Genomic DNA, 12,490 nt, shown 5'->3' on the forward strand with positions numbered 1-12,490 from the left:
TTCTGTGAATTTTTCTTTATATTTTAAAACATTTTAGCATGATTTATTTTAAAAACATAGGGAAATGTCATGCATATGCCTTATGGACAGCAACTATAGTCTTTGTGATGATCCTTCATTTTTTCCACAATATTCAGCTCATCCTTGAATCTTGGAATTTTTCCTTGGCCTTAACTATAGAGATGTTCAATGTTTCAGGTGAACTTGCAGTTTTTGGCAGTCCTTGAATCTGGAAGAAATATGCTTTGTCTCGTCCAAAAAAACCCTAACTGTCTCTATTGTATAAAGGTCATTTTTCCAACAAATTATTAGATGTTTCCTTAAGACTTCATTGTCATATAGTGTGGGAAACATATTATGACTGCAGGGTTTACTTTTTCCTCTTGTTAACTGACAAACACATTAAACTATGTATGGATAGGAAAGAATTCTTTCTGAAGCTAATGCAGAAAGAAAAAATCCTTTCATGGAGGATTCAGACACTGCCAAAATTAGATTTAATTCCAGTTCAGGACAAAACTCAGAATTTAGAGCCTGAAATATTTCAGTAAGTATAACTATAATGGCAGAAACCAATGGGTGGGCAGACAGCTGGGGTACGGGGTGGACTTTTTGGCCAGTAAAAGAGTTTCTATTCAGACTTCATTGACATTAAACTGTGTGCTTAATGTTCATTGAATTGACAAACATCAAGGAAGCACTGTTGTGTTGAAACTTGTTTTAAACTGCTTTAAAACCCGTTTTCAAATTCTGGCTTCTGTTCTCTGTGCTGTGGAGGTAGTAATGAAAAGCCAGGTCCACTGAAATATGTGACAGCATGCTAACTGATTTCAAAAGGGCTAGGCAGCAGTGGAAGTTGATAGGAAGAATGTTGGATGAGAATGGTGGGCTGGGGAGGAGGACCACTAACAATTCTGCCTGACCAGAATCTGAGGTAGTAATAGGAAGTGGTGGAAGTTAATAGATTTGTGATTGGATGGAGGCGAGATCATTGCCTTTTCTTTCCTTACTTTGATACCACATTGACTTCATAAACATCTTGGTGAAAATCCAGTGAAAATACATAAAAATGTGTTTTAGTTATAATAAAAAATTAATTGAATTGCTGTACAAGACCTCATAAAGTTGCTGTGGCATTTCCAGATTTTCTGTAAGGGAGGGAGAATTTCTTTTGTGTGATCTTTCATTTGTGTCTAAGCAGTAAGCCACACAGTGAGCAGGAACAGAATGGGTAGGAAGTGCCTTGACTTCTCATACATCTCAGGCCCAACTGAGTCCAAACTTCAATCAAAGTTCATAAAATTAAGAGCAGAAGTGGGTAACAGTATCTTCCCCTTGCAAAAGCCATTTCTGTGAGCGCAAAAATGTGTTTCAACTCTGTATCAAGCGTAGTCAAGATATGGACTGCATCATAGCTGTTTACATCAAAAAACATGACAGTTTGAACCAACTGCTTTGTACAACTACTTCTTGATCTGGACCAGTTGAGACTGTAAAAAATGTGGTAATGAAAACAAAAATAGTGGCCATTCTGTTTCTGTGAGAGAAGCAGAAGAGCATTTCAGCTTGGCAAACATGTAAGTGCGTAGGTGGGCTTCTCACTCATGCAGCAAAAAGAGAACAGCTGTAGGTAGCCAGTGAGTTACTTCTGCGTCGACAATGGCAGGCTTCTTTTTTTTTCCAATGGGATGAAATCATTCATAATGCCCTAAGTGTGGTATCAAAGTATAACCTTGAAACTAAGTCTCAGAAACTTCCCGAACAGCAAAAATATATCTTCAACTTCCTCTCCAGAATACTGGAGTTGTGAACTGTTTTGAGCACTTCCAAAATTGCCTTTTATTTCCCTGTTTCCTTTCTTCCTTGTAGTGGTCTTTTCTCTCCTCAATAATACTTACATGGCAATTAAGCCCTTCACAAGTCACCAAGGATCCGGTACTTTAAGCTGCTGTCTTTACATTATATTAAATTTTCTCTAACTCATTTCCTTATTTTTCCCTTATGGAAAAACCCTATACAAACAATTCTTAAGTGAACAATAAAACGATTTGAATGGCAGCCATCCAATTTGGTCCTTCTATAGATAAGTGCCTTGGATATGCATGAGAAGCAATGAAATTTTTATTATTCAGACATGTTATGGTGTAGCCAAAGGGGTTTTCCTCTTGTGAATGGGGGGAGTGGGTAGGTCAGGTGAAAAGATGTATGTGTGACTTCTGCTGTACCCCTACAAATTTCCACTGAAGGCTAAGAAAAAGGATTCCCCCCCTTCAATTTTTCCATTGACTACATCTATCTACCTCCACAGCATTTTTCTTATGCCTGCCTTGCTGTGATGAAAATGGCATTACATGAATGTCGCTAACGTTTGCAAGGGTTCAAAATGAAACAGTATGATTGCTTGATTTAAGGTGGCTGGCAAACTGGAAGAGCATGGGCAGTCTGATGTAATGACTGGCAACCCTGCCTATGGCAGAGGGGATAGAACCGGATGATCATTGAGGTCCCTTTCTACCCAAGCCACTCTATGTTTTCACTGCCAATTCTTAAGAATCATCAATGATCCTGTTCCATATTAGAGTTTTTTAAGCAAGTAGCTGGTCCTGCAGTGAGCAGAGCAATGCACCCCTACCTGTGCCTGCTTTGGGCTTAGTCGTTAAAAGGCTCTGTAAACAGCCCAGTACTTCAGTGAATGTGTGTGATTCAAAATGACTTAGAGGTGTTTGTAAACGTTTTACCTTTAGTCTGGGGGAATGCTTCGCAGAACATACGTATTTTGTTTGCTACTCATGGGATGTCATGCAGCCTTACAGATAAGAAGGGATGTGATCTTAAAGGTTTAGCAATGCTGGCTTTGCCTGGTCCTGGATTAGGAAAAATCTTATTATTCCTGGTTTCCTTGGCAGAAATCATGATAGTGTTGAACAGGTGATGGATATTAAACTCAGGAACAGCACACATGGAAAGATTTAATTTAGCTCCTTCATTGCTGCTGAGCTGACAGATGACAACAACATAACAACAAACTGCTGAACTGTTTCCAGTCCCAAAGAAATTAAGCTTGTTGGTGAGTCCAAATTCAAAAGCTGTGTGTTAGTGAGGTGAAAGCCAAAAATATAGAAAGCTGTATTCACTGTACTTCTTGTGAATGCATTACAGGGGAAGAAGTGATGTTATTCCCTTGTTACTTGTCTGTCCAGTGGAAAAAGTATTTCTCCTCAGATGCGCATCTCTTGGCTTCAGTTTCTTTTGCTGCTTGGAAGGATTTGAGTACATGGCATTTGTCTCCCAAGATGGTGCTCTAACAGTTTGCTACTGAGCTGGTAGATTGCTATCAGCTTCTCCTGTCCAGAACGTTCTGCTTTTTTATTAGCACTTAGATAGGACTAAACAAGAGATCAGAACTAGAGATTGTAAGGGGTCTGATGTAGAGCTGAGTGAATACAAAGCGTTGTTCTGAAAAGGAGATGATGTTTCTGCCTTTTATTCATTTTAATCAGGCAGACAGTAATTCTGAGCTCCATAGGTAATAGTTTGAACCATCAAGCTGAAGTCATTAATGTTTTCTTTAACAAAGAGAGAGTAAATACTTAATATGCAGTGGAATAGATATGTATTGCAAAAGACTGGAGAAATCACCATGCAAATCCAGCAGTGAAATGCTTGTCCTGGAGATACAAACACAGTTAAGCTCCCTTCAGGCAGGAGAGACATTTGAGCCTTGGTCTCCCACATCCTGACCCTGGCCTGTTGCCTTCTGTGCTATTATTGCAAGTGTTTCCAGAATAGTTTTGTTTAAACAAAACCACAGTGAATTAGATGTGAATTTGCAGATGATTACTGTGTGAGTGTGAGAGGCAGAGGCTAAAATGGTGTGATAAACAAAGATCTACCCTGCTCTACTGAGCAGCTCTGATATTTCTACTAGGAGCATGAAAATATTTCCAGGGCACCTGAATCACTGGTATTTCCAGTACAGAAGACAACAGGAGCTTCATAAACATGTTTTAACTGCTGCTTCTCCTTGGTGGAAAGCTGCGCAGGTTTTGTTGTTATCAAAACTGAAACCAATACAAGAGTCAGGCTGAAAGATCTTAATGTGCCTAGAAATGAGATTCGTAGTAAGTAACATAATGACAGCGTTAACTTTTATCGACTGTGAAACTTGATTAACGAGCTATTATGTGCAGTGGAATGCAGCCTGAGATGAACAGTGTGTCCTGAAACTGCTGCATCACTTCTTGTCTGGGTGAAGGGGAAGATGTTTCTGCAGACTCCTCCTCTGTACACCCCCTTCCTCAAAAGAAAATCCGAAACGATAACGTGATATTTCTTGCCTGGGTAGAGCACTGAAAGTCACTTCTGATGAAGGGACTTTGACAGGTTGGGCTGAGTGCTATTTCTGTAGGGAAACCTTTAAAACAAATTCTAATTAAAAAGCATTCCTAGAAATGGTTCCCTGACCTATCTACTCCTTACAGTAAATTATTCTACTTCTAGATTAAAACTTGCGTTTCGTACCCTTTGAGTTGATACAACTTTTCCACCATGCTCGACCACCACTTTTCCCATCACGCACCTCTTGCTGGTGAGTGGGTGTGCCATTGTGTTCCATGGCCATTAGAAGAGTGAGAGGGAATCCTCTGTGGTCTCTGATAAGCAGTGCTTTCAAGTAGATCTGTGTGGGCTGTGTTTATTCGTGAGAGATGAGTGTGTCCTAAACGCTACAGTGACTTTAAGAAAGGGGTTTCCCTAAGACTGGTGTGTAGGTTAAATCTTGAGATAGGTATATATTTGCTTCCAAACCACTTAGTTCTTATTTGATTCAGAGAGCCTTGATTGAGACAAGTGCATACCAGCCCAGCAGCACAGAGATGAGCACCTTGCCTAAAATGGTGAGTAACTGTTGCGTTTGAAGCTGTCATCTCTAGGTCTCTGTCTAGCCTCAGGGTGAAGTCATGTGCCTCTTTGCCCTTTTCATTTGCCAAAAAGATCTCAAATCCCAAGCCTGATGTCTTAATAGCTTTTTTTTTTTTTTTTTAATTACATCTTAATTTTTTAATAATTATTGTGTATAAATCATGTAATTTATGAACATTTATACTCTGTTATAGCAGAGCTTCTACACTTTTTCTGCACGAAGATGGACAGTGAAAGGTAAAGGATTATTGCCAGGTAGAGGATTAGGGCTATGTCAAACATTTAAGTAAATCTAATGATACAAAGATTCAGTGCATGTCTGTTGGTTGCACCTGGACTTCCTTGGATAGCATTTCTGCTGAAACCTTTGCACGTTTTACAAGATCTGTAGACCATGATATATCTGTGCAGTGTCCCTGCACTACTGCTGAGACTTGTTGAGCAGGCAGAGCATTCCTGTGGTTGGATTTGTGACTAGATGGAGGAGGGACTTTATCCAGATTTGCTATTGTTTTTTCCATCATGTGTAGCCTTTGAGAGAGGTCCATGTCCCTGGCTTTGTAGCATTCCAGCCCTGAAAAAGGAATGTTTGTATCCACATAGCTAGAAATTTCAAGTGGTAAGTTTGGGGTTAACAAGCATAAGCAGGACGAACTATGAGACGAGATTTGTATAGGGAGAGAAGGAAGCAAAAATTTTTTAACTACTTGTCTGACAAAAGGCAAAGCTGCAGCACTTCTGTCTGCTGCAGTGAGAATTAGCCCTTTTGTTTTCAGAGCCAAAGGTGCTCGCTACCAGAGGACCTGCACACTCCTTGCACTGGGGCAGCTGTAGGAAACTCCCTGCTCTTGTTCCCCCATTTTGAAATAAAGTAGAAGTTGTAGATATACCTGTGATAATGAGAAAATACTCACAGTACCCCACTAAGATGCCTGGGGAAAGAGATTTTCTTAAAGGGCCATCTTTCCTAGACTTGCTGCTGGATCTGCATTATGCCAAGATGTACAACTAGCAAAGTCCTAATTTCTAGTAGCAACAGCAGTTTTCAGGAGGGTGGGTACACTGAGTGTACCCAAGGCAACATGCGTTTCATGGGTTTCTGAGTTGCTCAGCACTGGTTCTCCTTCCAGTTAAGAAACACTGAGCTTTTTTGGGCGACTGTTTTTTCAGATTGTTCCTATCTTACTATGTACTCCTCTCCTTTCTCATTATTTTGTCCTGATATTTTGAAGCTTACTTGGAAAATACAAAATTTAAATATATTGGAGCTGAACTCCTAATCCAAATCAGATTTTTTTTTACCTTCTCAACATTAGACTTTTGCTCCCACAGCTGTACATCTTTTTTTGTGGGTAGGTCTGCCTCTATCTAGAATGCTTTTATCATAAACTCCTTCCCAGTCACATGGGCCCTGCCCTTGGAGTGATCTCCTTTCTGTTACTATGGCAAGTTACCTATTTGTACTCCAGAGTACAATTTCCAAAGTCATTGAGCTTAATAGATCTTTAATATTTTTCTTCTTGGCATGAATTGCACAAGGAAGTTCCATTGTTTCTTTCTCCTTTCTTAACGTTACGGTTGCACTGTAGTGAGAGCTCCATTGGAAATCCTTCAGGAAAAAAACAAAGCCATTTATATAAAATATGTACTTAATTTTGCTTTTACCTTACAGCACACTTCCTTTCTAGCTCTGTATGCTTTGTAATGACTGCTGTCTCTACTTTAGTGATTAGTATTCACAAAAAAATCTATTTTTTCACTGCATTGTTTAAAGCTGACATTTAACAACCAGTAGTTCTGTCCCATCCTGCCCACCCGCAAGTAAATTGTCATGCTAATTGAATTTAGATAGAGATACTGAGAGCAACTGGAAAGCCTTCACAATGTGCTCTTGCGGGAAGGATGCTTCGTTTATAAATGTTCTTCCAAAGAACTGTCTGTTTGGCAGATTTTTGTTTCACTTATCTATGGTTTCTTGACTAAAAATACAAAACAAAAACTTTTAAACAAATCAAATATATTTATTGTTGAAGACTTTATTTTATTTCAACAGTGTATTTTTGGAACTAAACCTTATTCTTTTAATAACAATTTGCTTCCGTAGACTTTGACTACAGTAAGTATCTTCAGAGTATCACTGACAGCCACCAACTCTGCTGTGCAGTGACAGGCTTACATTAAACAAACCTACCGTTTTCTAGAAATGATCTAACAGCATTAAACATGAGGAGTGGTGTCTGAAAATCAGTGACAGGTTGCATATAAATATCAGAGAGTCTTAAATAAATGGAAGTTAAATTTTGTTTTGAAACACAGAAAAATTTGTGATGTTTTGGGTTGCAGTTGCCATACATCTTCTAGCACTTTCCAAGTGTGTTGTAAAGCTCTCCAAATCGAAAAAGCTCAGCTGCCCACCCCCTTCAGCTGCCCACCCCCTTCACCAATCTCCCAACCTTATAATAATTACAAATTAGTCTTTTTTTTTTTTTTTTTTTTTTACTTTTATGGCTTCCAATGAGGGTAGGGAAACAGAGAATGACTTTGCAGAATTTTAAGAAAACACTGAGGTCATTTTGAGGCATACTGTGTATGGCTATGGCAGCTTGGTGATGTTTGACTTCTACTGGTCACTTCTTAGGTGGCTCTTGCACATTAGAAGCATAGTCATAATATTCTTAGCATGGAATGTATCTTTTGAAGCCTTTCAAATAATATTCTGTGCTTCAGATTCATCTGTGCAGATGCACACACCCTGGGCAAGACACTGTCTGGTTTTGGTAGCTTTTGTGCCTTGATTTCTGCTTGGTGTGGTTTATGTTCACCTGGGAATGTTTTTCTCACTTTAAAGACCTTGAGAAACTGCATTTAAATCTGAAAATGTTTGGAAATAGCAAAATGGACCAGTTTTCAAACAAATAAACACGTCTAACAGTTTTTCTTCTCTTTTAATGCACTGTAAAAGTGATACATTGATACATTTTTTATTATTTTTATTTATTTATTTTAGCCAAGTCATGTACTTAGAAACAGCAATCTGTACTCCCCGCTTCAACTCATTTGTGTGTATGGCAGTGGAAACATTTTCAGACCCCCTGATGTGGAAAGCCAGTACTCGTAAGACCAAATAACTAAACAGCAAATACTGCCTATCAGTGCAAAGTCATTGCCCCATATCACGTATGAGAAAGCCAATGCAGAGATTACGCTGTGCGTTTTATTTCCTGGACAAGTGCTAAACAGCTTACAGTGCAGAGCTTCTCCAGAATCACACTGACTTGATGCTGAAATCCAGACATTTATTTCTGGGTAGAAATAGCATAGTCAGCCTTTAATTGCTTCATTCCTCAGTCAGGTCCACTGCAATGGCTTTCTGCTGTTTAGGGTTTTAATTTATCTTTCTGCTGTTTGGGGTTTACTTTATTTTGTTTACTGAATAATTTGTGATTATTTCAGGAAATGTAAATAGGCTACTTACTAAGTTCTGGCTATCATGGATTTGTGGGACAGCATCTACAAATTAGGGTATTTTGCATATTTATCATTCTTATGCTGTGCTACCCTAACCAAGAATAACTGCACTTAATGGTGAGATCACATTTAACTATTACATTTTCCTGCATCACATATTGCAGGTACCAGCTTCATTGTATCAGAGTCAAGCTGAGCAAAACAGAGCTGAGAAACCTAGGAACTTGTCATTTTTGACACAGATGAAGCATCAGATTTATTTTTTTTTTTAGTTACAAGCTGTCTAATATTGAATTTTCAGTACTTTACAAGGGAATGACCAGGAAGGAGGAAAGAGGACTGGGAGATGTTGGGGCTTTTTATGCTGTGCTTGTATGGCTGAAGCTGCATTTTCAGCAGTGGATACAGAAGCAGAAAGACATACAGTGTCTGGTTCGGGGCTGACTGCACTGAACATTACTGCTGTTGACAAGTATTAAACCTGGAGCAATCCAGGGAGGAAGGCATTGCAGAAATATTATTTCATATTTTACTTCTTCAGAGCTACAGGGCAAACAAACAAATTTGAAGGCTTTATTCATTTTTTAGATTAGTTTCAGTTTGGATGTCTTTCATGAAATTTTGTTGGACTTTTTTTCCCCCTGGTTGCTCTGCCATTTTGATCATGTTTACAGTAACGATCTCTTTCTTTCCCCCCTACTCCTCCCACACAGCAGCCATGCACTGATAATGTGTAACCTGCCAGTTGTTTATCTGTGGGCTTGTTTGTGATTACATATGTTCCATTTTGTTTTGGAGCTATTTTGCAATCTGGGTATTACTTAAAGGTGGTGATTTTGCTTAGTCTGTCTATGACAGCTAGCCCTAGGTCTTCTACAGTACAAAAAGTACAAATCAGTGAGAAGGTAACATATCCATCAGTTTGTTCCTCGGGTGTAATTTGCTAGCATGTGCTTCTGTTTATTTTTGTGTGTGTGTTTTCTGCTCCCTGCAGCACTGTGACAATGCCAGTTTATGGTGGTGTTTTCTATAACTGAATCAGTGAGCCAACCCAGACAAGGTGTGCAGAGGGAACACAAAATCCCTTTCCCTTCTCTGCCTCCTTTCAGCCAGTTCATTTCTGGGAGCCATCTTGCATTGCATCCCCACAGAATGCTGCTTTGGTACAACAGAAGAATAAGTTAGTTACGGCATGTGTTTGGGGAAAATGAGGAAAGGTTCAGGAAAATAGGATGCTCTTAAGATAGTGGTAGGCTTGGAGGGCAAAAGAGAATGTGGCAGGAGGCAAAGCAAAAATGCAGATGTTTGTGAAATGCATTTTAATTAACGGTTTGAAATCCTAGATTGATAAATGCCTGGGTGGCTGTTATTATTTTTATAATTAATATTTTACAGGAATTAGTGAGTCTTGTCCCTCTTTGGGGAGCTTTTTCTCTCAAAGTGCATTTTACACATGGAAATCTTCCTTGTTAATGCATGTTAGTACTCCAAACAAAAAAGTCTCTTACAGCCTGTTCAGGTATATTAAGGAAGTACTTAGGTCTTGAGTTATTCTTGGAGGGCTGATAAACTTTTGTATGCTTTTTACTAAACATTTTCAATTACAGCTAGAACACAAATATGTGAGAAAAATGATCCTCTTTTTCTTCATCGTGTTCCTATTTATTTTTTAATAGCCTTGACAGAAAGCAGAAAATTTATGTAATTCTGAGCAATCCTTGCCATGACAATTATAACCCCCTATTTTCTACAGAGCCTTAATTCTTTGAAGTAGCTGAATTTTTATCCAACTCAACTTCAATTTGTCTGATCTACTAAAAGCCTTACAGCATTAAATTTCATGGTATCACTGAAAAAGCTTCTAGTTCCTTTCGCAACAAAAATGTGCATGTTTTGTGCAATTGTCCAGATGACTCTTGCTCAGATATGTAACTGTAGATTTAGATGTAGGACAATTAGTGCTGTCAACACGGATTGGACTCATTTTGTCAAGAAGAACCAAATTGATTAAAAAAAAAAAAAAATTAAAAGCCATTCAGAACTGACATACTGATATTACTGGCAACTGGTAATATCAAAAAGCCATGAGAAATGAAAGGCAAAGACATTACCCTGCATCAACACAGTCATCCATTCATTTGGAGGTCAAGGGAAACAGATCAAAGCAGGTGGCCACGCTGCACTGTTGTTTGGTTGGCAGCAGCCTGGCCATGATTTGCAGTGTAGATCACGCTGCTCTTAGCAGTATTGAACTGTCTGCTGCTTTTATGCCAGAGCCTCTGCTGTTTAGGTGAACAGGTCTGTCACTGCAAAATCATGCAACAATCTTTTCCTTTATTCTTCATTCCTTCTGCCCACACCCCCAAACATGCTTTATTTTCTGCTGCATACATTTTACCAACATTGGTCAGTAACTTTTAACTTTTATCTCTTTAACATGGCATATTTATTTAGTATGTGGGCTGTCCTACTGTGTCTAACTTTGCATGTGGATCTGAGACTTGATCTAAGTCCATAGAATGAATTAAGGAAGGAATGGTAGTTTGAATTATGGCACTAGTTTGTTTGTTTGTTTGTTTGTGCATGTTCATTTTACTTTTTGTTGGGACTGTTTATTCCAGGTCAACATTTTTTCAAAATTGGTATCTTATTAAACACCTAAATGCCAAGTATTATAGTCACAGATTTGCAGGCGTTGGAAGGGACCTCTGGTGGTCATAGAGCCAAGATAAAATCTAATCCCCTAGTATTCCAATTACAACTACAATAATGCTATTCTTCTGTCACTTTCTCCTAAAGAAAAGAATAAGACTCATGAACTCCTTTCCTGGTGAAATAGAGGTGTCCCGCATACCGTGAAGAAACATATTCTGGGATGATGTTGGCCTGCAGTACAGGCACTGGGATGACTTCTAGGGATGAGGTGGCATGACTTGGTCCCTCTGTACTATCTGTTCTCTCATTTGTAATGGAGAGGTGATTGTACTTCCAATATCTGTCCTTTCCTCTGGGAACAATGTTTTTTCTTCTCTTTGGAAATACAATGCTAGACAGCAGCTAGCCCTGACCAGAGGGAAGCTTATGGAAGCTTGTATAGTTTGTGAACAGTGCATTTGTGCACATTAACTTAAGCAAGGCTCCTACTCTTTTCTCTCCAAGTTATTTATATCAGGCCCCTCTTAAACTTGAGAGTAGTAGTTTTACTTTATAATTCCATGAAATGTTAATTTTCTGGTTAATCTGAGGATATACATGAACTCCAAGCATTTAAAACAATTGATTACTTTAGGATGAATAATAATAGTCGCAAAAATACCTTTCCCATCATTTCCAATATTTGCGTGAGTACTGGCAGCTTTGCTTCTTGGGAGATACCCGCTACCACAGCTGGAGAATGCTGTTGCTTCTGCTGTTGCAAAACTGCTCCTGTTACAATGATGGATTTAAGAGATTATAATGGTGAGCTAGGAGAAAGTAGATTCCTGGCCTACGTTAGCTCTTTATGGGACACAAAGAGAAAACAGGAATGCAGACAATGCGTGATTATGTCTTCTTGTGATTGGACAATTGAATTTCTTCTGAGATTATTAACCTGTTTATTTCCACTCTGAATACACTCTTTTTGTTCTTTTTCCTTCTCCCTAATAGATTCACTGTGAAAAGTTCAAAATGAAGAATAAAGAGGCAGAGAATCTTCTAGAATTGTGTTCCCATCAGCATGTTGAGATGGAAAGGTATGACCAGTTTCATATCTTTATTTTTCTTGTGGAGAAACTTCTCCTTTTATTTTATTTTTATTTTTTACTTTTTGTCATTTGTATTATGCTACTAGAACTGTATAATCAAGCTTTTCCTGCATTTTTCAGTCTATTTTTCTTTCAGAAACTCAGCCTAATACAATAATTTTTTCTCACATTAATCTGTCCAGTGGAGATCTGAGTCATTTCTGTTTAAACGAGTAAAACATGGGCATATTATGTACTGAAAGAATCATAAAATAGTGTAGGTTGGAAATGACTTGAATATTGTCTGGACCAGTGGGTTTAGTCTGATCAGATGGCTTAGAGCCTATCTAGGCAAGTTTTTAGTATTTCTGACTACA

At 38.6% G+C, this 12,490-nt stretch overlaps 1 protein-coding gene across 5 annotated transcripts in view; it reads left to right on the forward strand.

The window, feature by feature from the left end:
* TNIP3 (TNFAIP3 interacting protein 3) overlaps positions 1-12,490 on the forward strand; it is an 85,530-nt gene that overhangs the window by 20,029 nt on the left and 53,011 nt on the right. For 3 of the 5 annotated variants that reach the window (XM_048941282.1, XM_048941283.1, XM_048941285.1), the window contains exon 2: positions 12,037-12,122. In XM_048941282.1, the coding sequence (XP_048797239.1) occupies positions 12,037-12,122 (86 nt within the window). Of the gene's footprint in view, positions 1-4,840; positions 4,896-12,036; positions 12,123-12,490 lie in introns of those variants that run through there. The other 2 variants (XR_007376221.1, XR_007376222.1) reach the window with 1 other exon arrangement.

This window comes from Lagopus muta, chromosome 4 (assembly GCF_023343835.1).
Source record: "Lagopus muta isolate bLagMut1 chromosome 4, bLagMut1 primary, whole genome shotgun sequence".
Lineage (NCBI taxonomy): Eukaryota > Metazoa > Chordata > Aves > Galliformes > Phasianidae > Lagopus > Lagopus muta.